This window comes from Vulpes vulpes, chromosome 11 (genome assembly GCF_048418805.1).
Source record: "Vulpes vulpes isolate BD-2025 chromosome 11, VulVul3, whole genome shotgun sequence".
Taxonomy (NCBI): domain Eukaryota; kingdom Metazoa; phylum Chordata; class Mammalia; order Carnivora; family Canidae; genus Vulpes; species Vulpes vulpes.
Genome location: NC_132790.1, coordinates 67,519,738 through 67,540,084, shown reverse-complemented (window position 1 = coordinate 67,540,084; position 20,347 = coordinate 67,519,738). Strand labels below are relative to the sequence as shown.

The window sequence follows — 20,347 nt, the reverse complement described above, 5'->3', positions numbered from 1 at the left end:
TAACTTATATAATTCCAATCAAATGCCTCCAAATATTTTGGGTAGAATTTCACAAATTAAGTATAAAATTAATGTATTTAACAGAAATAGATTGGACCGAAAGGAGCCATGGATTTTGATAAAAAGACAACAAAGTTTCCTACAAGATATTAAAATTATTACAATGTATTATAATTAAGACAACACAGTATTAACTCAAGGACACAAAAAGGGGGGGAAAAAAGACCAAGGTAAGAATGTCCACTCTCACCATTCTTTTCTTTTCTTTTTTTATTTAAATTCAACTTGCCAACATATAGTACATCAGTAGTTTCAGATGTAACTTTCAATAATTCACTCTCACCATTCTTATTCAAGATTGTACTAGAGGTCCAAGTAAATATGATATTTACATACAAATCTTTGCAAACATAATTTTTAACTTCTTTTTGATGAATTCCTTGGAGTGAGATTACTGGATATACACTAAATGTATGTCTAAGTTTTTTAAAAACCGTCAAACCAAAATATTTTCCAATGGTTTCTCACCAGAAATGTATGAGTTCTAGTTGCTTTTATATCCTCACCGGCATTTGGTGTTTTTGTGTCTGTTTGTTTGTTTGTTTTAGATTTTTTTTTCCCTCAAGTAAACTCTGGGTTCAAGGTAGAGCTTGAACTCATGACCACGAGATCAAGAGTCACATGCTCTATCGACTGAGCCACTCTGCTGCCCCTGTTGTCAGTTGCTGTTTTTTTTAAATTAGCCATTCTAATAAGTATGCAGTGATAGCTCAGTATATTTAATTTGCACTTCCCTAATGACTAGTAGTGTTGGACATTTTTCATGTACTTGTTTGCTATCTGTGTATCTTCTTTAGTGAGGTACCTATTCAAAATTAGGCCCATTTTTTGATTGGGTTGTTTGGTTTCTTATGATTGAGCTTTGGTTACAAATTCTTCATGAACTATATGATTTGCAAATATTTTCTCCGAGTCTGAAGCTTGTCTGAATTCTCTTAATGTCTTCCAAAGAACAGAAGTTTTAAATTTCAAAGACATTAAGTTTTTTTTTTTCTTTTATATATTGTGGTTTTGATGTTGTAGCTAAGACATACTTGCCTAGGCCATATAAAATAGTCCAGGCTATACTGTTGAAAAGGTCAGATAAAGAAGAGTGTCCTGGAGGATGAGAGTCCCAGTTCCAGCCAAACTCCAGAGCCTACCTGCCAGCCACATGAGTATACACCCTCTACTCTGAGTCAAGGCTTCAGATGCAGCCTGTGCTGACAGCTTCACTGAAACCTCATAAGGCACCCTGAGCCAGAGCCACATAGCTAAGCTGTTCCTGGATTCCTGGCCCTCAGAAATGGTGAGAAAATAAATGTTTGTTGTCTTCAGCTGCTAAATTTCAGAGCAATCTGTTTTACAGTAATGAAAAATTAATACAACCACTACCACCCTACTCCAATTGACCACAAGTGCTCACATAGGCTACAGAGCAACACTTCCTAAACAGGACTCCTGCTTCTATTGTTCCCTCCAAAACATAATTCTCCATGCCAGAGCCAAAATGATCTTGGAAAAAACTAGAGCAGAGACCACTACTTGCAAAGTTAAAATTCTACAAAGCCTTTTAATAAATACTAAGAATAAAAGCCAAGCTCCTATCAGGCATCTAAGACCATATATTATCTGGGTTTTCAGAAAGGTCTTTCTCTCCTTCTTTAATACTCTTCTATTACATTTATTTGATTCATATCTTTCATTATCTGATTTTTTTACATTATACTTCCATTTAAAATCATTTAAAATCTTTAATCAAATTTCATCAAAGATTACCCACCATATTACATGCGATGATTAGCTTTCTATAAACAACTTTGCTTTCTGTGTACAAATCAGTGTCAATGAAATAAAAAATTGTTTTTGAGGCAAAGAACTGTATTAACCGTACTTCAAACTTTATTTGCAGGCTTTGCTTCAGCTTAATTAGCTGCAAAGAATGAATTGTGTCTAAGAAAACACTGAAAAGAGCTGCAGTGGCCAAGGGGCTTGACCTTAAAAATATTAGAGTTCTGAATTTTATCGGATCAATGAACAAAATCATGAAAATCAGTCAGAATATACAATAGCAGCTCCCAGTAACTTCTTCAAGTTTTACTGTCCTCAGAAGTTGGCTCAATTCAGTTTGCTTCATTCTTGGAAGCCTCATTAAAATTCTCCACAAGATCTGGAGCTTCATCATCCCCCTCCTCTCCAGTAACCAATGGGGCTTCTCCATTCACAGACTATGTGGGCAGAGTTTCAGTCAGTCTTCTTAAACTAGTCAGACTGTCTGCACCAAGCTGGTTTAAGCTACTGGATAGCATTTCTGTCAGCTGCTTTGTCTCAGCCTGGCCTGTGATGGTGAAAGTGTTTGCTGCCAGGGATGCCCAGACGTAAGGGTTGGGAAAGTGGATCACTGCTCCTTGCTTTGCATATTCACTTCTTCAGTACTAGAGTTGTCATTTATCCCTAACTTCTTTAAGGAAACCTGAAGTTTTCTTATCATCTGCTGTAGCTGTTCTATGAACCACCTTCTTTCTGCAAGCAGTTGTTTTCCACCAATGTACATTGTCCTTGCAGTTCGGGGAGTTTCTCCTGGCTCATGATAGTTTCTTTTGACTTGTTGGGGCAGAAATGGGACTGTGAAGGAGACTAGGGTTCTATTTTTGTTTAATATTCACTTATGTATTTAGGGTATATCTTCCTAACTAGTATGGAAGATCCATACTTTGTGTTATCACTGTATATTACAGAGCTGTATCTTTTGATAAGTATATAGATATGTAGTTGACCCTTGAACAATGTAAGGGCTAGGGCTAGCACAATCAAAAGTCCATGTATAACTTTTGACTCCCCTAAAACTTAACTACTAATAGCCAACTGTGGATCAGAAGCCTTATATCATAAACAGTCAACTAACACATATTTTGTACATTACATGTAATATATACTGTATTCTTACAATAAAGTAAAAGTAGGCAAAAAAATCATTGAGAAAATCATATGGAAGAAATAATACACTTACAACACTGAACCATATTTACTGGAAAAAAAAAAACATGTATAAATGGACCAGTGCAGTTCAAACCAATGCTGTTCAAGGGTCAACTGTATATGCATATCTATCTATCTGTTTATCTTTCTACAAATATCTATCTAAATATCTATCTATCCTCTCAGTCCGGTAGTAGTAATTAGAAATGGTAGAAGGTTAAATTTTACAAAGTGTTTTAAAGACTATTCACAGGTTAGGGGCTCCAGGGTGGCTCAGTCAGTTAAGCATCTGACTTTTCATTTTGGCTCAGGTCATGATCTCAGGGCCCTGGGACTGAGTCCCTCATTGGGCTCCATGCTCAGTGGAAATCTGCTTAAGATTCTCTCTCTTCTTCTTCCTTTACCCCTCTTCCTCTGCTCATGCTCTCTCTTTCTTGACTAAATAAACAAATCTTTTTTAAAAAAAGACTATTTGTAAGCTTATTCACAAGCTTGCTTTAATCTTCCCATTTCTCTATTGCATGTATTGGAGAAAATTAGTAGAAATGGTATAGCAGATAAATATTTTTAGAAGCTCACTATAATCTTAACACACATAGATTTCATGTACTTACAATCTAAAATAATCCTTTGACATTTAGTTTTAGTGCTACATAGAAATTATCTTGTTTTTATAAAAATGCCATTGATTTTGAAAGGCAAAAACTAAGGAGTGGTACTCAGAAGGATTCTACTCACTCTATGTAACGTAGATAATGGCAGAAACTCGATGTCTACAAAAATACAGATAGTTGAGAAGTATTCAATAAAGAGAACAAAAGCTACTATTGTTGGCCATTTGGAAGATTTTGGTGGTAGCAATAATGTTTCTTTTACTCTTCCTATGTTTGTGATGATATTTGGAAGAGAGGAAAGGATTTATTTCAGAAACTGTGGTCATAAAAGTATTCATGTGGTATTATAGAAATTCAAAATGACAACGGATGACATTTTACATATAGCACATTATGCAAAAAAAAAGTCAGAAAAAAATCTCTCCTTTGATAGAATGAATGATACAAGAAATGCTAAAACTGTAGACTGCGCTATAGCCTATAGCTGTCAACCTTCAGATGGAAAATGCATGTGGTCTGAGCGCCTAGATTCCTGCTCTGTCATTTACTATCTACATGACATTGGATTCATAACTCAACTACTCTGTTTTCTCAAAAAATAGCCAATGAAACCAATCTTTTGCAAGGGGTTGTAAGGTTTTTCCATCCCTCTCCATACGGAGTTTTCACCTACCACCTGTGTCAGTAGCTCCCAAATTCAAAACCATGCCCATTCATTCCCCAACTATAGGCAGCACCTGGCCCTTTTGCACTCAACTGAGCTTATCATTTGCAGTCCTGAGGATACCCTAAACAGCAGATGGCATCTCATCTTCCTCATTTTCTGGGTTTGAAATCTCTGCCTCTTCTCTCTTGCCCCTATGTTCATTGACTCCTCAGCTCTTGTATCTGAATCTTTCTTTTGATTCTGTGACCACAGTTTAAATGTGCCAGGGGCCCAGAACCTGGGTGCATCTCATCAGAAAACTTTTCTTTCTAGTTCATTCTACAGGTTATTTTTAAAATGGAATAATCTACCAACCTCTGTCTTCATCACAGCAAGCACCCATATAAGTGCCAGAATGTTTCCTGACTGCTACTGTTTATAAAGTCCCCAGCTACCCCATGCCTTCAATACTGGCCATTTACTCACTGATTCACCCGTATCTCCAATTACCAGATCAGAAACTATCCATACTGACAAATCCCATAGGGACCAATGGTAGAGATACACATTAAACAAAGAATCACATATATAAATTAATAATTGTGATAAGATCATTGAAGAGCAGATAGATTTATGATGCTATGAGACAGTAACATAGGAAACAGCCAATCAGGAAAATCTTCCGTGACAAAACAGTGATTGAGGTAATATGTAACAGAGGACAGAAGTTAACTAGGTAAGAAGAGAAATTGGGAAAGAGGCATCCAGCAGAGGAATGTGCATGTGCAAAGGTCTTGTGATTAAGGAAACATGATCCATTAAAGAACTGAGAGAAGAACCTGTGATCAAAGGAGCATGTCCACCAAAGAACTAAAAAAAGGACAGGTTGGCTGGAGGATAGACAATCAGGGTCATGGCCAGATGATGCAAGCAAGACCCTGCAGGCCATGTTCAGATACAGATCCCTGGAAATATGGGCCAATTTAAAATGTCCACCTCAACAAAACTACTGGATTCATCCAATCCATTCAACACAGTACTTGATTATGAGCACCCCATGGCCTCAAGGATGCCTTTTTATTTACCTGAATTGATCTTTCTGAGGGAATACTATGAAGAGAGTTGATGAAGAGATAAACACTAGAGCCAGACATGGGTTATCTCTGGCCCTGTAAATCTATTAGTTGGGTGATTTAAGCAAGTTTTCTAACTTCTCTCTTTTTATTATCTGTGAGAATGGGAATGTGCCTCAGATATTGGATGAGGTAATTAACATATAACTCTCATCCTATAGTAAATGCTTAAGAGATGTAGCTATGGTTGATTACTCCTTTCCTTCAAAGCACAGATAAAATGTCTACCATGATAAAAATGTCTTCCTTGAATAAAATATAACCATGAATGATTGTGACAATTTCAGGAAATGATCAGCTGAAATCTCTATAGTGCTAGGCAATAACAGAGGCATCTACTTGAACATAATTGTATAATAGGCCAGAAAGATGTCCACCTTGCAACCTCCCCCCATCTACCACTCTGCTCTTTCCTTCTGCCTTGGTAAATGAAGGCCAATCTCCAACATCCACAGTGACAAGATCATCAGTAACATCCTCTCCTTGCAGGGCTCTGTAGGAAATAAGAGGGTTCTTGGAAAGATGCTCAACAAAGTCCTACCTCATTGGCACTTCCTCCTCTGAAGGCCACTCAAATTCCTAATCCTTGGCCCCAAAACCTCCCTCTGATCTTCTTCCAAATGAAGTTCAGCTGTTATTAATATTATTTTTTCTAATCCAACAAGTAGAATTCTAATAGAGTCTAAAATGGAATTTTCTGAACAGAGGAATGGGGGCAGGAGTTTAATGCTGGTGTACTGTGAGCTCTTCCACTGTCCCATCCACTCTTCCAAAGCTTCCTTCCCCAGTGAAGGCTCTTCCCTGGATGAGAGAGCAAAACTATTTCTCTTTCTCAACAGCACCATTATTTTATTAATTTCTATTGATGGAATTATCGTAACAAAGAGTTGTAGGATGAAAAGTTCAACACCCCAGATATAAAAATAATTTCTGAATTCTAGGCAACCATATCTTTGGTACACAAACATCATTTCATTCTAGGGCAACTATCAGTAGACTAGATTCTGGGGGAAACCAGTGTCCTTACTAAGTATGGGCTCTTCTAAAATCATTTTTCAATGTGGAGTTTGTTCTGATTACTATTACTTGGGAATAACAAATGAAATTTTAAACATGTGGTACTAATATTAAGTAGGAGTCCTAAGGATCAGATTCTTATAAAAACAGGAAGTCAGGCTCTTGCTTTCTCATTCTGTCTCTGTCTCTGTCTGTCTCTGTCTGTCTGTCTGTCTCTCTCTCTCTCTCTCTCTCTCACACACACACACACACACACACACACACACTGTTTATGGCATGATTATAGAGCCCAAAAGGCTCCAATGGTGTCAGTATACTTAACTTAGGAGGCTGGCCAGACTGATCAGATGTGTAGTACCATGCACTGTTGAGTTAGTCTGTGTAAAAATAGGCACTCCTACCCACTCACCGTGCTGTCTCAGAGAACATACTTGAGGAAAACTCAGAATGAAAATAACGTGACCAGAACACATCAGAGTTTACCCTTTACATTAAAAATTTCTCAGAGAACTAAATCATAACCCGGTATGCCCATATGAAAACCCACACTAAAATAAACTTTATTATCCTTGATCTTTGTTGTTTTTATAGGCCTTATAAACATTGGTAAGATTTTAGTTCCAATTTTTTCCTAAGATGATAAAGATTCAAGGCCTCCTTATTCGCTCATACAGTCAATTATGGTGAGTTGGTCCCACTAGAAGAGTATAACAATCATCTGGTCAAGATCAGCACTTTCAGGATGTTCTGCTAGGACTTCTTGGAACTGTCATTCTCATCATTTCCTGGAAGTCAACTGCTATTCAAATCTCAGAATTGCAGGATGACCCACTGGTGGTGTGAGAATCTTAGAATATTTTTTTAAAGATTTTATTTATTTATTCATGATAGACACAGAGAGAAAGAGAGGGGCAGAGACACAGGCAGAGGGAGAAGCAGGCTCCATGCAGGGAACCTGACGTGGGACTCCATCCTGGGTCTCCAGGATTACACCCTGGGCTGAAGGTGGCGCTACACCACTGAGCCACCTGTGCTGCCCTCTTAGAATATTTTTTAGAAATTAGATTTGACTGAATTTGTTTCAGTGTTTCTTTATTTCACATGACCTAATAGCAATATAAGGAAACTGGTAGGCTTGACAGAAAATATCCTTGCTTTCCTAGTGACATGAAGGCAATTTGTTGACTGAGAGAAATTTTAGAAATTTTGTGGCTACCCTTACTATGCAGATGCTGTTAAGATATGCAACACAGAGATTCAATATTCTGTGGTCTTTTAAGAACACTCGAAGTTCCATGTTGGCTTAGACTCAAATAGATACTGTATCTGGATAATGAGAAGTAAATTACACAATAGACTCAAAGCAAGACAGGTCAAGAGACCTACAAAAGCTATAAACAGACTCATTATGCGCCTATTTATTTAGCCAGGAGACTTTTTAGAGCTATATGAAATAATATGCATTTAAGGACTTTGACTTCCCTATCAGAAGTACAACACTAATTCATTTTTCCTGTAATGACATAGATTTCTTAGCAGCAATTGAACCAACCAAAATCATTTAAAATCTTCCAATCCTCTAGAAAACAATTAAAATGCCAAGATTCTAGCAATACAAGAGAGGTCTAATTTGATTTCTCAAACTTTGTTGACACTCAAGAAAGTAAACTCTTTCCTTTCATACTTAGGGTTACATTATTTGCTCAGATGCCACTGGGAATCACTTATAACTTTCCCCATTTATGTACCAATTTTCACCTGAATCCTCAATTCCTCTTACATTAAACATTCTTCCCACAGAATCTTAGCTGACAGATCAAGGTCTCAAATCCAAGTATCTTTCCTAATCATTACTTTTTATTTGTAATTGGCTTCTAAATATTTCTGTCTGGGTGTGTTTTAGTTCATTTGTTCATTCATTCATCTATCCATTTATTCAACAAATATTATTAAGTGCTTTTTCAGAAAGAAAGTCAAGAAAACTAGTTTCCTTTACCTCAAGGAGGGAATGGCAGTAAACCACTATCCTATGTGCTGAGAAAGGCAAGCTGCCCTATATGCTAAGAAAAGCAAGCCTGGTATACTAAAGGAGCCCAGAAATAGAACCTATCAGATGTGGACATCAAAGATGCCACCTGGAGGAACAGCATTTGAACTGAGTAGCAGAGGGTATTCCAGGCAGAGAGACCACTATGTTGGAAGTCACAGAGGTACAGAACCACAGCATGGTCTGTTCAGGAAGGAGCAATTTGTCCCATGAGGCCAGAGCAAAAGGCAAAGGTGAGATCATGAAGAAAGAAGAAGAAAGGACTTTGGATGCCCAAAGGAATGTCATAGGGAGCTACCTGAAGGACTTTAAACAGGTAAGGATATGATCAGATTTCTAAAGCAGTATGTATAAAACCTTACGGCTTAATTTCCCTCACCCAATTCTCTGGTATCACAATCCTCACACTCAGACTTGTTCTCACTCTTCATTAACTAGGCACAAACTCTGAAATTCTGGGTCCCAAATAACTGCTGAATCTAATCCTTCTGCTAAATCCTCTTCTTCTGCTGCCATAGATAAAACCCACATTACATTTTTTGAGGACAATTACAAGAGTCTTTGGTGGCAAATACTGCAGACTAGCTCCCAAAAAGCCATTAGCCACCCCTTTTTTATTTCCAACTACAGAGGCTGAAAGCTCACCTCGACAATCTCCCTTATACCTGGGGGTGGTAACATGACTTGGCTTTGGCCAACACAATGTGAGATAGGAGCTTCAGGCAGCCTGGGTCTCTGAGCACAGCTCCCTCAGTTACCTGCATTGCACACACAGAATGAGCTAAGATGGAAACCTTGCTGTTTTAAGCCAGGGTGGGCAAATGTTTTCTTTACTTTTCTTTTTAATATATAGTGGGTTATAACTTTAAGTTTTTGTTTGTTTGTTTGTTTGTTTGAAGTACTCTGTACAACCAACATGGAGCTGAAACTCAGGACCCTGAGATCAAGAGGGGCATGCTCTTCCAACTGAGCCAGCCAGGCACTCCAAGGACAAACTTTTTCTGTAAAGGGTCAGATAATAAACATTTAAGGCTTCAAGAGCCACATGTGATCTCTGTCACATATTCTTCTGCTTATTTTTTTTTTAAACAACCATCTAAAAAAAAAAAAACCATCATTATCTCACAGGTCATACAAAAACAGGCCACAGCTGGATTTGTCCCATAGGTTGTGGTTTACCACTATTTTAAGCTTCTGAAACCTTCAGGCCACTTGTTACTACAGCATAACATGACCAATCCCAAGTAATATAATAGTATTTTGCATAGACAAATTTCTAGTCTTTATAACCCTGTACACAACTAGAAGCTCCATGAAGATAGTGACGTCTGCCATACTTGTCTTGTTAACTGCTGGACGTCACAGCTCAGGAGTTAACTGCTGAGTCAAGAACTCAAAATCCTCTGCAAAAGACTGTGAGTTCAAGGGACAGAGGACATGGCTTCCATCTAATATCCACTCCTACATGCCTGGCATTTGATAAGCACTTGAATCTTTGCTAAATGTTCTACAGAATCAAGTATTTTTCTGTTGTTATTACCAGTAGCAAAAGCCAAATACCATTTGAGATACATGTAAAAATGTACACAGCCTATTTAGTTACAGGATGAATATGTGACCTCTTAAGTCATGCACTAAAGCCCATGTCTGAAATCTATTACCATAATTAATTGAGTTTTGTTTTTCTCTTTTTCTCTTCTTTTTTTCTTTCTTTTAGTTTGGGAGAAAGTAGGAGCATGAGAGGCTTCCATTAAAATTTGAGTATTTGAAAAGGTGAAATGGTGGGTCTGTGAGCAAGTTCATTTCCAGCAAATCCCCTTCTTCAGAACATTCTATAATGGAATGGCACAGTGTAGGTCTTATTTGACAGGTGGCAGCACTTAGAGCTGACCTTGACTGTGCTTTGCTTAGCACGCCACTGAGTTGGGTCTGTTCCCTTGTGTGGCATCCAAGGTTGCAAATAAATGCAGAGGCAAGACCTGAACATGTTTCACAGAACAAGTCATTAAGATATACAATCTTTTAAATGGAGATATATTTAGACATTTAGACATTAAGATGAGATACCATTTGAAAAACCACACATACCTAAATATTAGTATAACAATATAAAGTTAGTACTTTCTACCTTGCTGCCTCATGAAGGCAAATTCTCAGCTAGTGTGCTTACTATAAATAATTGCACACCAAACTCAATCTTAAAACATCTAATTCATCTATAGTAAGAAAAAGAGAAAGAGAGGGAAATTTAAGTTTCTCTAGAGCTTTTTTTTTCTGGTTACATTTTCAATACATTTTGTCTCAAGCTTCTTAAACATCACTTGTCAATTCTGTGTTTCTTTCCTGGGAGTAAATAAGCCTTCTAGCACAAGAGAAGAGAAAAATAAAATATGACAAGGCTGCCCCTTTGTGGTAACATGATTTCACACACAACCCAGCCATTTTTATAGGCTCTATGAATTGCATCTTTATTTCAACCTCCCAAAATATGGCCTTTTCTACATTTGGTTTCAAATTAATGCTATAAGATTTTAATTTAACCATACCCCTCATAAAAATAAGAATCTCTAAAGTCCACATTTATACCACCAATAGTGATAGACACTGAAAAATATTTTTCATCACTATTACATTTAAAATATCTTTAGGGACACCTGGGTGGCTCAGTCGTTGAGTATCTGCCTTCGGCTCAGGTCATGATCCTGGGGTCTGGGGATCGAATCCGACATCAGGCTCCCAGCAGGGAGCCTGCTTCTCCTTCTGCCTGTGTCTCTGCCTCTCTCTGTGTCTCTCATGAATAAATAAATTAAAAATCTTTAAAACTTTAAAATAGTGATATCAAGATTCTTTAGATTATCTTTTCAGTCATAAAATCATTTTATACTCAATGAAAATATAGTAGCACATCAACACCCTGTCTGTGTAATTGCTTTAATGGAAAGAAACTAGATTAGGTTAAGATTCTATTCTAAGGTATACCACTGCTTCTTTATTTGAAGCTAAAAAAATATTGCCCCATTTAATGCTAAAAAGTTTTGAAAGTTAAATATAATTTTTAAGTTAATAAAACTTAAGTAATAAGTCTGACAAATATTAATAAGAAAAAGTTTGGGCAGAATGGTGATGAGTGGCAGGACAGAGAAAAAGAAAATAAAAGTTTACTTATCCTTGTAAACAAAGTAACTTTTTTCTAAGGAGTCCTTTACAATTTGAAAGAAAGCAAAAATGTATTTTATGAGAGTAAAAATGAAAAGGAGATATTTTGTTATACTAATGTATAGACTTAATGTAACTGGCCTGCCTATTTGGGTTTAAAAGGTGGATTGATAAAAAAAAAAAAAAAAAGGTGGATTGATCATATATATGTATGTTTTCTAGCTGTTAAAATCTTGCTAAAATGAAAGGAAATAAATTTTCTTTAATACATTACTAACTCACAAGAACAATGAAAATGGGCTTGGTGACAACAGAGGATAAGATATTCCAATGAATTTCTGTAAGATGGAAAGTAGATGGAAAATGTACCCTGCAGAAGTCCAAACCATTTGTCTGAGAATAAGAGGACCAAAAGGGTACCCATTCACTCTGCAGAGCCCAGTATGCCACACAAGGAGAGGTGAAGTTAAAAAAAAAAAAAAAAAAAAAAAAAAGCTCAAAAGACAGAGTTAAGATCAAGTGCACAGGTTCCTCCCCAAATGTACATGACACTACCCAGTAATTGAGTTCCCTATGCCACTAGCAGAAATAGAGAGATTTATTTTCCAAAGACATTGACTGAACCAAAAAGAAACAAAACAGAGTGTAGATGAACACATGGGAATTCAGGGAAAATCTATCAACTAGGATATAACTCCCTGAGCCCACTTTCTCCACACTGCCTCCCAAATGACAACAACAGATAGACATTGCCTCAGTCAAGATACTGGAGATATATTCTTTGGAAAAAGTTATATAATAACTTTGAGGGGTTCCCAAGGAAAAATGTGCTCTAACAAAGTCCACAGATAGTAGCCTTAGCTGGAACTCGCAAAGCTTCCAACAGCTTATTTAGGGGCTTTCTCAGCCCAGTATCAATAGACATTTGAGAAGTATCACATAGGAAATAGATACTTGGAGGGGAGTGGGGAAGATGGAACCAGAAAATTAAAAAAACAATGCAGTATGCTGAATAGAAAAGTCTACATTATCCTGAGGAAGAATAGAATTAGGTTCTATGAAAATGATATAAAGAACAAGATAAAAGCTGAGGAAGTTAAAAAATGTGAAAACAAAAATTAAATAATAGAAGCACTAAAAAATTAAGTTAAAGAAATAACTGGGTAGCTCAGTGGTTGAGCATCTGCCTTTGGCTCATGGTGTGATCCCGCAGTCCCAGTATGGAGTCCCACATTGGGCTCCCTGCACGGAGCCTGCTTCTCCTTCTGCCTACATCTCTGCCTCTCTCTGTGTGTGTCTCTCATGAATAAATAAATAAAATCTTTAAAAAAAAAAAAAGAAAGAACTGAAGTAAAACAAAGAGATCTGAAAACTGAGAGAATAACTATTTTTAAATTAGGAGACTATTTAGCATATAGGCCCAAGACTAAAAGGAATTCTAGAAATTAAAGGGAAAGGGAGAAAAATAATGAAGAAATAAGGCAGAAAAATTTCCCAAAACTGAAATGTTACCTCCAATACTGAAATGCAAACCTAGTTCCAAACACATTGAATGAAAAGAGACCTACTCAAAGCCGTGGGTAAATAGAACAACCTAAAAGTCTCTAGATAAATAAAAGTGCTCATACAAGCAATGGGAATCAAAATAGCATTAGCTTTCCAAACAGCAAAACTGGATGCTAGAAGACTGAAGTAATGCCTTCAAATTTGAAAGGATAACAACTTTCATCTGAGAACACTACACCCACCCAATAGAATACAAGGGTCCCCTAAAAATATTTTGTGACATGCAAACATCCAAAAATTATAAGAACATTCTTTTTTAGGAAAGTACTGGGAGATACACTTCAGCACAACCGGAGAGTTTAAGAAAAAAAAAAAGTGTGTAAGTGATGAATCACTAAATTCTACACCTGAAACTAATATTACACTGTATGTTAACTAACTGGAATTTAAATGAAAACATGAAAGGAAAAAAGGAAAAAAGGAAAAAAGGAAGGAAGGAAGGAAGGAAGGAAGGAAGGAAGGAAGGAAGGAAGGAAGGAAAAAGAAAGAGATAAAAAAACACAGGATGTAAGAAAGACTCCAATTAGGAAAGAAGCAAATATAAGTTCCAGGACAATGGAGTAGACCTAAATTCAAATCCTGTTCTACACAGCAGCAAGCAGCTAATGGAATTGGGAGTCCAGGAAAACAAAATTGAGAGTAACTGCCATGTTTGACCACATGGAAATAGTACAGAGAGGGCTTTTATAATCTTTTTGCAAGACTTGAGAAGAAGAAATAATATGCACATAGAAAACTAAGAAAACAAACAAAAAAGAAGGCAATTACTAACTCCAAGAAAAACAGAAAGGTCTATGAGAAAGGAAAGATGATCAACATTAAACAATAATTATACAGTAATAATAATGTAAACATTGAATACTGACTTAACCCCAAATTGTACAATAACTATGTTGGCAGGATGGTAAATGAGAAAGAAGAAAAAATAAGAAAATTAAATCCTCTACTATCACAATGGAAAATCAAATGCCAGAGGAAGCTAAGGAGAATTAAAAGTGGTCATTTTAGGAAAATAGAGAACTGGGGATTACAAAGAAGTGTCTCTTTATAAGATTTTTAGCACTATTTTATTTTAAAACTATTTTGATGTACAGTACTGATTACAGAAAATATAAAAATTAATAAGCTTAGACAGAAATCAAGCTACTACAACAAAAGATTAACCCCAATGTATTGAAATGTAACCAAAGGAAATGATTACAGCTGATCTTAGTAAGAAAATAAAAGTCAGGGCTGGCTATTACTCAGAAACATGACCTGAATAGCCATCAAAAGCATTATATGCCAATACAAAACAAAACAAATCTATTCAATCATATGTAATAATATATAGGTATAATAAATTTAACTTCTAATAATTCCTTTTAATTTATAAATAAAAATATCTACAGGTGTATAAATAAGAAAAATTCTTAAGGAAACATAAGTCTAATTTATAAAAAGAAAAAAACAAAGTTTCTGGCAAAGTTATAATTAACTTCAAATGATTAAGCAAATGTGTGTCCAAGGTAAAGATTCACAATTACTTGGTTTTATATTATATTTCAAAAAGCACTAGCCTGGAAATATTTCCAAGGAACTTTGTATTGGAAGTTATCTATAGAGTTTCTGTTGGGGTTGCTTTTTTATATTTTAATCTAATATAGGATGCTCTTAGAAAAATCTGGACATTAAATCTAATTGTTGTTACTAAAGACATGTGGTTATGGTAAAGGTGCACGTTTGGAATAACCCTTATGAAGAGTTAGATTCTACTAAGAGAAAGCAGCTTTAAAATGTTATCCTGTGTCTCTCACATCCATAACATTTAGGGAAGTGGTCTCCAAAGCTAAGTGCCTAAGGCAATCCACAAGGGGGCAGGAAAAAATATTGAAACTTCTATTTTTATTTCTTAGTGCACCCCTTTATATCTTATTTGTAGACTTAATGTACTTTATATCAAATAATTATACAGCGATATAATTATAGAATTTATAAATAAGTATATATACATTGGCATTATATTACAAAAATTGTTTTACTGATGGAATGTCATAAGCAAAAAAATATTTAGAGACCACTAATTTAGGTATGCATATCCTTACTTATAGTTAGTGAATGATTAATAGTCCATGAGAGTAACATAAGTGTTCATAAGTAAAGAAGAGTAGGAGAATATAAGTCATCAGTCTAGGCTAAAAAGCTAATTTTAAGTTATATTGAGAATTATACAATTGTGGGGGAAAAAATTAACCTCCACACTTGTAAAATTTATCCAACATTAGGCCTACCTGCTTCAGCTGAAAATATTTTGATAAAAACTGATGCTGAAATATACAAATGCCTAGATTTTTCATAGCCCTTCATATGTACACTTGTCACTCATATGGCACAGACTATATTAAAATAGTTCAAAACAATGTGCTCACATGGTGGTCATAAAAGCTTTTGACGATGAAGTAGTGTTCTATAGAGAGAAAAATATCTAGCAACCACTGAATTGGGAATTAAATACTCAAGCATCCTAACAGTACTTTATTCTCTCATATGGGCAAAACACAACTCTATCAGAACTACACTCGTCACTGTCCAATACAGGAGCCACTAGTCACATAGGGACATTTACTTAACTAAAATTTGATAGAATTTAAGATTCACATCCTCAGTCACACTAGCCTCATTTCAAGTGCCCAATAGCCACATACTGGACAGTGCAGATAGAGAACATTTCCTTAAATACAGAAACTTCTATTGAACAACTCTGCTCTTGAATAATATTCAAGAATTCCTAAATTAAAAATTTTAAGATTCTTATACTTACTAACTGTTACTTTGTCCTTATCCCCCAACATAATGTTGTTTGGTGTCAGATCTCTATGAACAATCCTCTTCTCCTTGTGTAAGTACCGAAGAGCTAAGCACAGCTTGAAATAGCAAATAAAAAACAAATTTTATTTCCCCCAATATATATATCACCACTGATGACTACTACACACATCTCTAAGAAATCAGCTCAGAAATTTACTGTTTGGTAAAAAAGTTAATGAAAACAAAAGTGTACCTGTATAAATATTTTCCATAGTCTTTCTTCAATAAAATGATGCTGTTTTTCCTTCAAAGAACTGAAATGCTCTCCAAGAGGGACCCCTTCTATAAGCTCCATAACTATATACAACCTATCATCTGTAAGGAAACAAGGAAGAGATAATAGAAATTTAAATTCAATATATTTAGGGGGAAAAAAACTTATGAATTGGAATCCAAGCTACCCAACGTGTACAGATCACAGTACTGAAGATTTAGAGTCATGCTAAGATATGGATCCACTTAGTCCTGGAGACAGCGGAAGTGAGGGGCCCTTGGGGCTCCTGGAGCCCAACAACAGTCTCTTTTGACTGTGGACAAACTCTTAGCATAAGTTTACTCTGGCAAATATCATCATTTTCTATGTACACAAAGATGTGGAATAGTTGTGAGGCGCCAAGGAGAACAAGTAAATGATGCCAAGTCATGGAGCATTTCTGGAAGAACATGTAAACCCACCTTTTCTCTCCATAGTTTAAAATTTACCCTTAAATCACATCAGAAGTTCAGAAAATTGCATTTTAAACTATTGTTTTATAGTCATATAGATATACCTCCAGAATTTTACAATGGAATCATGCCATGGTCTTACAATGGCATAGCTGAAAAGACAAACCACAACAGAAACTTCTGTTATGGTCCTCAGAGCAGAGAAAGCTGGGCTTCTTACTGGTTTTATCTCATGGATACTGGGAATCTCATAACTGACTGCATTCATCTTTTTGCTTTGGATGTCAAGAAACAAAGTAAATGCTACTTTCTCTTCCAAAACCAATATGAAATTAGTAACAATGGCATGTGATATGTATCCTCTGTAATGTTTTGAATATATATAAAACATGTATGTACACGATACTCACAAAATTGAAAACATGCTATACATGTTCTGCCGCTTAATACTTTTTCACTCAACAGCCTGACATAACACCATACAGAGGTCCATGCCATTCTTTCTGTTGGCAGCATAGTATCCCACAACACGGATGGATCATTTTTTTTTAAAGGTTTTATTTATTTATTTATTCATGAGAGACACAGAGAGACAGAGAGAGACAGAGAGAGAGAGAAGCAGGCTCCATGGGGGGAGCCTGATGTGGGACTTGATCCCAGGTCTCCGGATCACGCCCTGGGCCAAAAGCAGCACTAAACCGCTGAGCCACCCAGGCTGCCCAGATCATTATTAATTCTCCTAAAGACATACATTTATATTGTTTTTAATCTTTCATTATCCCAAGAAATAATCAGTGTATTACTAATCTTACCCCTAGTTTAATTTTTTCCTTTCTTATATTGATTTTTCTTTTTTTGATTGAATCATAATTAACATACTGTATTATATTAATTTCAGGTGTTCAATATAGTGATTTAACAATTCTATACAGTACTCAGTGCTCATCACAATAAGTGTACTCTTAATCCCTTTCACCTGCTTCACTCATCCTCATCCTTTAGTTTTTAATCCATTTTTTATTTTCTCAACTTTTTTTCCCTTTTTTATATAATTTCCTAATCTATTTTATCATATTTTATGTATTTTTAAGCCACTTCCAATTATTTTTGGAGGATGTCAGGTTGTAAAAGTTTTATTTTGTTTTTAAATTTGCATAAAGTTGTGTCACTTCAGTAAGTGCAAGTCAGAAGCCAATCCTGATCTCTAATGGGACAAGCACTAAACTATAAGAAATTATTCTAATATTAAGAATTCTAATATCAAGGAGGCAGGATTTACTGGACAGTTTCAGAACTGGTTACCTTTGAATTACCTGGGGGAAGGGAGATGGGTAAAAATCATAAAATGACACTTATAAAGAGGTAATGAGGAAGCCCCAACCATTGTTTTGTACTTCCTTAAATCTTCCTCTAAATGATTTACTTTTAAACTTCATATGTGATGCACATCATTAGGGTTTATCAATACTTTTATTGTTTCAGTCAAAGGTCCTTTATTGTTTTAAACATGTGACTGAGTTTGGCTTTATCTCAACCTTTTGATTCAATAGTCCATTGTCCTTGCACAAAGAGGGCTTACCCACAGAATCAGTCATGGCTCCATCGCCACCTTGTGGTAATTACCTAAACTTCAGGTAAAGAAATCTCAAAGATAAGCCACTCTCCATTTATTTGGGGAGTGAAAAATGTCGTCTGAGTCACCGAAAACAATTTTGTCTTAAGCCATTATCCTTTAGTTTACTGCTCTCCTGATCCTAATGGTTTTGTGTTTGTGTAAGATGAAAGTTATAATAATTTTGCTTTGTTCATGTAGTGTCTTTCATAAGTACTTTATAACTGTCTGTAGGTCACTGATTATATCACTGTTTCACTGACCAAAAAAATGATGTACAAGATCCTCCACAAATAAAGGAAAAAATTGAAAAAAAAAGAAAAGAATTAAGTTTATTTTGTGACATTCTAATATAAAAATATGCACTATAGATATTTTTCCTTAATTAGAAATGTCATGAAAACTCATACTTACTTTCTAGAAATGTTTTGTAATAGCGTACAACATTGGGATGATAGAGCTACAAGAAAATAACAAACATTACATTACCTCAAAATATAAACTTGCAGTCACAATTTAGTTGGACTTCATATTTGAAAACAATATAGAAATTATTATATTCATATTTATCTATAAAATTAAGCATTTCAAGATATCACTTGAGATTTCAGATTTTTATCATGATTCTTATTATTGCTACTTACAAAACTAATCTGAAAATAGCAATCTCCCATATACCCTTATCAATTAAAATTTAAAACTGTACTTTATCACCTAATTTAACTAAAATAGAGAACTGTAGAACTCAAAGTAACCTGAAGAATTCATTTAGCATTCCTCATCCCAACTACACTACATTGCAAAGAGAAGAAAACTGCAATGAAATAATTTATGTTGAATATGTCTATCATTGCCTCTTGCTACTCCCTATCACTTATTCATCTATACTGTTTCCGTCTATTTAGACTTTGTGTTTTTTATATTCTCCAAAATGGTTAGTATGAAATTGAAAAAAATCTAAGAGTTACTAACTCCATTTACATTATAATAGTAGGCAAGGACTCCCTTCTTGGCCAAACTTTAGTCAGGCTTCTGGAGCCCTCTTCTTGACTAGGCCTCATTCTTGGCCTGCCTGGTTTTATTAAGAATCCTGCCAAGCCAGTTCAGCAAGAATCTCCCTGTCTTGATATCCAATCAAGTTCCTCATCACTCTATCTTTGATGGTTAATGAAGTCCTTCTGAGTAAATTTCCATCTAGCAACTGCCTCATCTGGCCTGTTGGTTGTAAATTTCTAGCTATTGCTATTGTCTTTGGAGCTGAGTTCAATCTCTCTCCCCTGCTGTAATAGTTTGACTCCTATTGCAGTAGTCTTGAATGAAGTCTTCCTTGCCAGGTTTAGGAAGAAGAGTTCAGTATAATTTCCCTTTGACTTTAAGTTTACCTCAGGATATGACACAAAAATTCTACTTTTTCAAAAACTTTCCTTTTCTACAAGAATACTAAAATTTTTACAGTTGCTTATGTATAATTTAAGTTTCTAGGCAAGTTGAAATTTATTCTCTCAGAATAGTTGACATTACATTTATAAATGGCTTGCATCTCTTTCTGGTCTCTTTTCCTGCCTTTTTGAAGGGGAGTCTGGTAACTGTCTACCAAAAACCTCTCCTTTTATTCCTTTATCGAATTGAGTTTGGGTGGAACATGGTTCCTGGTCAGAGATTACATCTCTCAGATTCTCTTGCAGCCCAAGAGGGACTATCACGAAGTTCTTACCAAGGGAATGTAAGGGGAAACATGTCTGCTTCTATGTCTGAGTCCTAAACATTGGGAACAACTCCCCACCATGCTTTAGTTTTTCCTATCTTGTATATAAACGTGCCTGTGGCAGTTTCAACCATGTGGACAAAGACAATGGCCTAGGAGGTAGCAGGGCAGTAAGAGAAAAAGAACCTATATTCCCAAATGACTGTAAGGAACAGAGAACAATACCATCTTGGTCCACTCGTTCTAGGATTATTACATGAAAGAGAAATAGCTCATTGCCTTGTGAGGCCTCTTGTTTAAGCCAATGTATTTTGGAACTT

The 20,347-nt window shown here is 35.7% G+C and overlaps 1 protein-coding gene and 1 pseudogene across 18 annotated transcripts in view; both read right to left on the bottom strand.

The window, feature by feature from the left end:
• The window catches only part of NEK10 (NIMA related kinase 10), a 227,458-nt gene that overhangs the window by 139,112 nt on the left and 67,999 nt on the right, over positions 1-20,347 (bottom strand). For all 18 annotated transcript variants that reach the window (XM_026006386.2, XM_072726668.1, XM_026006380.2 and 15 more), the window contains 3 exons: positions 18,737-18,782; positions 16,238-16,359; positions 15,998-16,100 (listed from right to left, as the gene is read on the bottom strand). In XM_026006386.2, coding sequence (XP_025862171.1) covers positions 15,998-16,100; positions 16,238-16,359; positions 18,737-18,782 — 271 coding nt within the window. The remainder of the gene's footprint in view (positions 1-15,997; positions 16,101-16,237; positions 16,360-18,736; positions 18,783-20,347) is intronic.
• Positions 2,163-2,628, bottom strand: LOC112925571 (transcription factor BTF3 pseudogene; annotated as a pseudogene).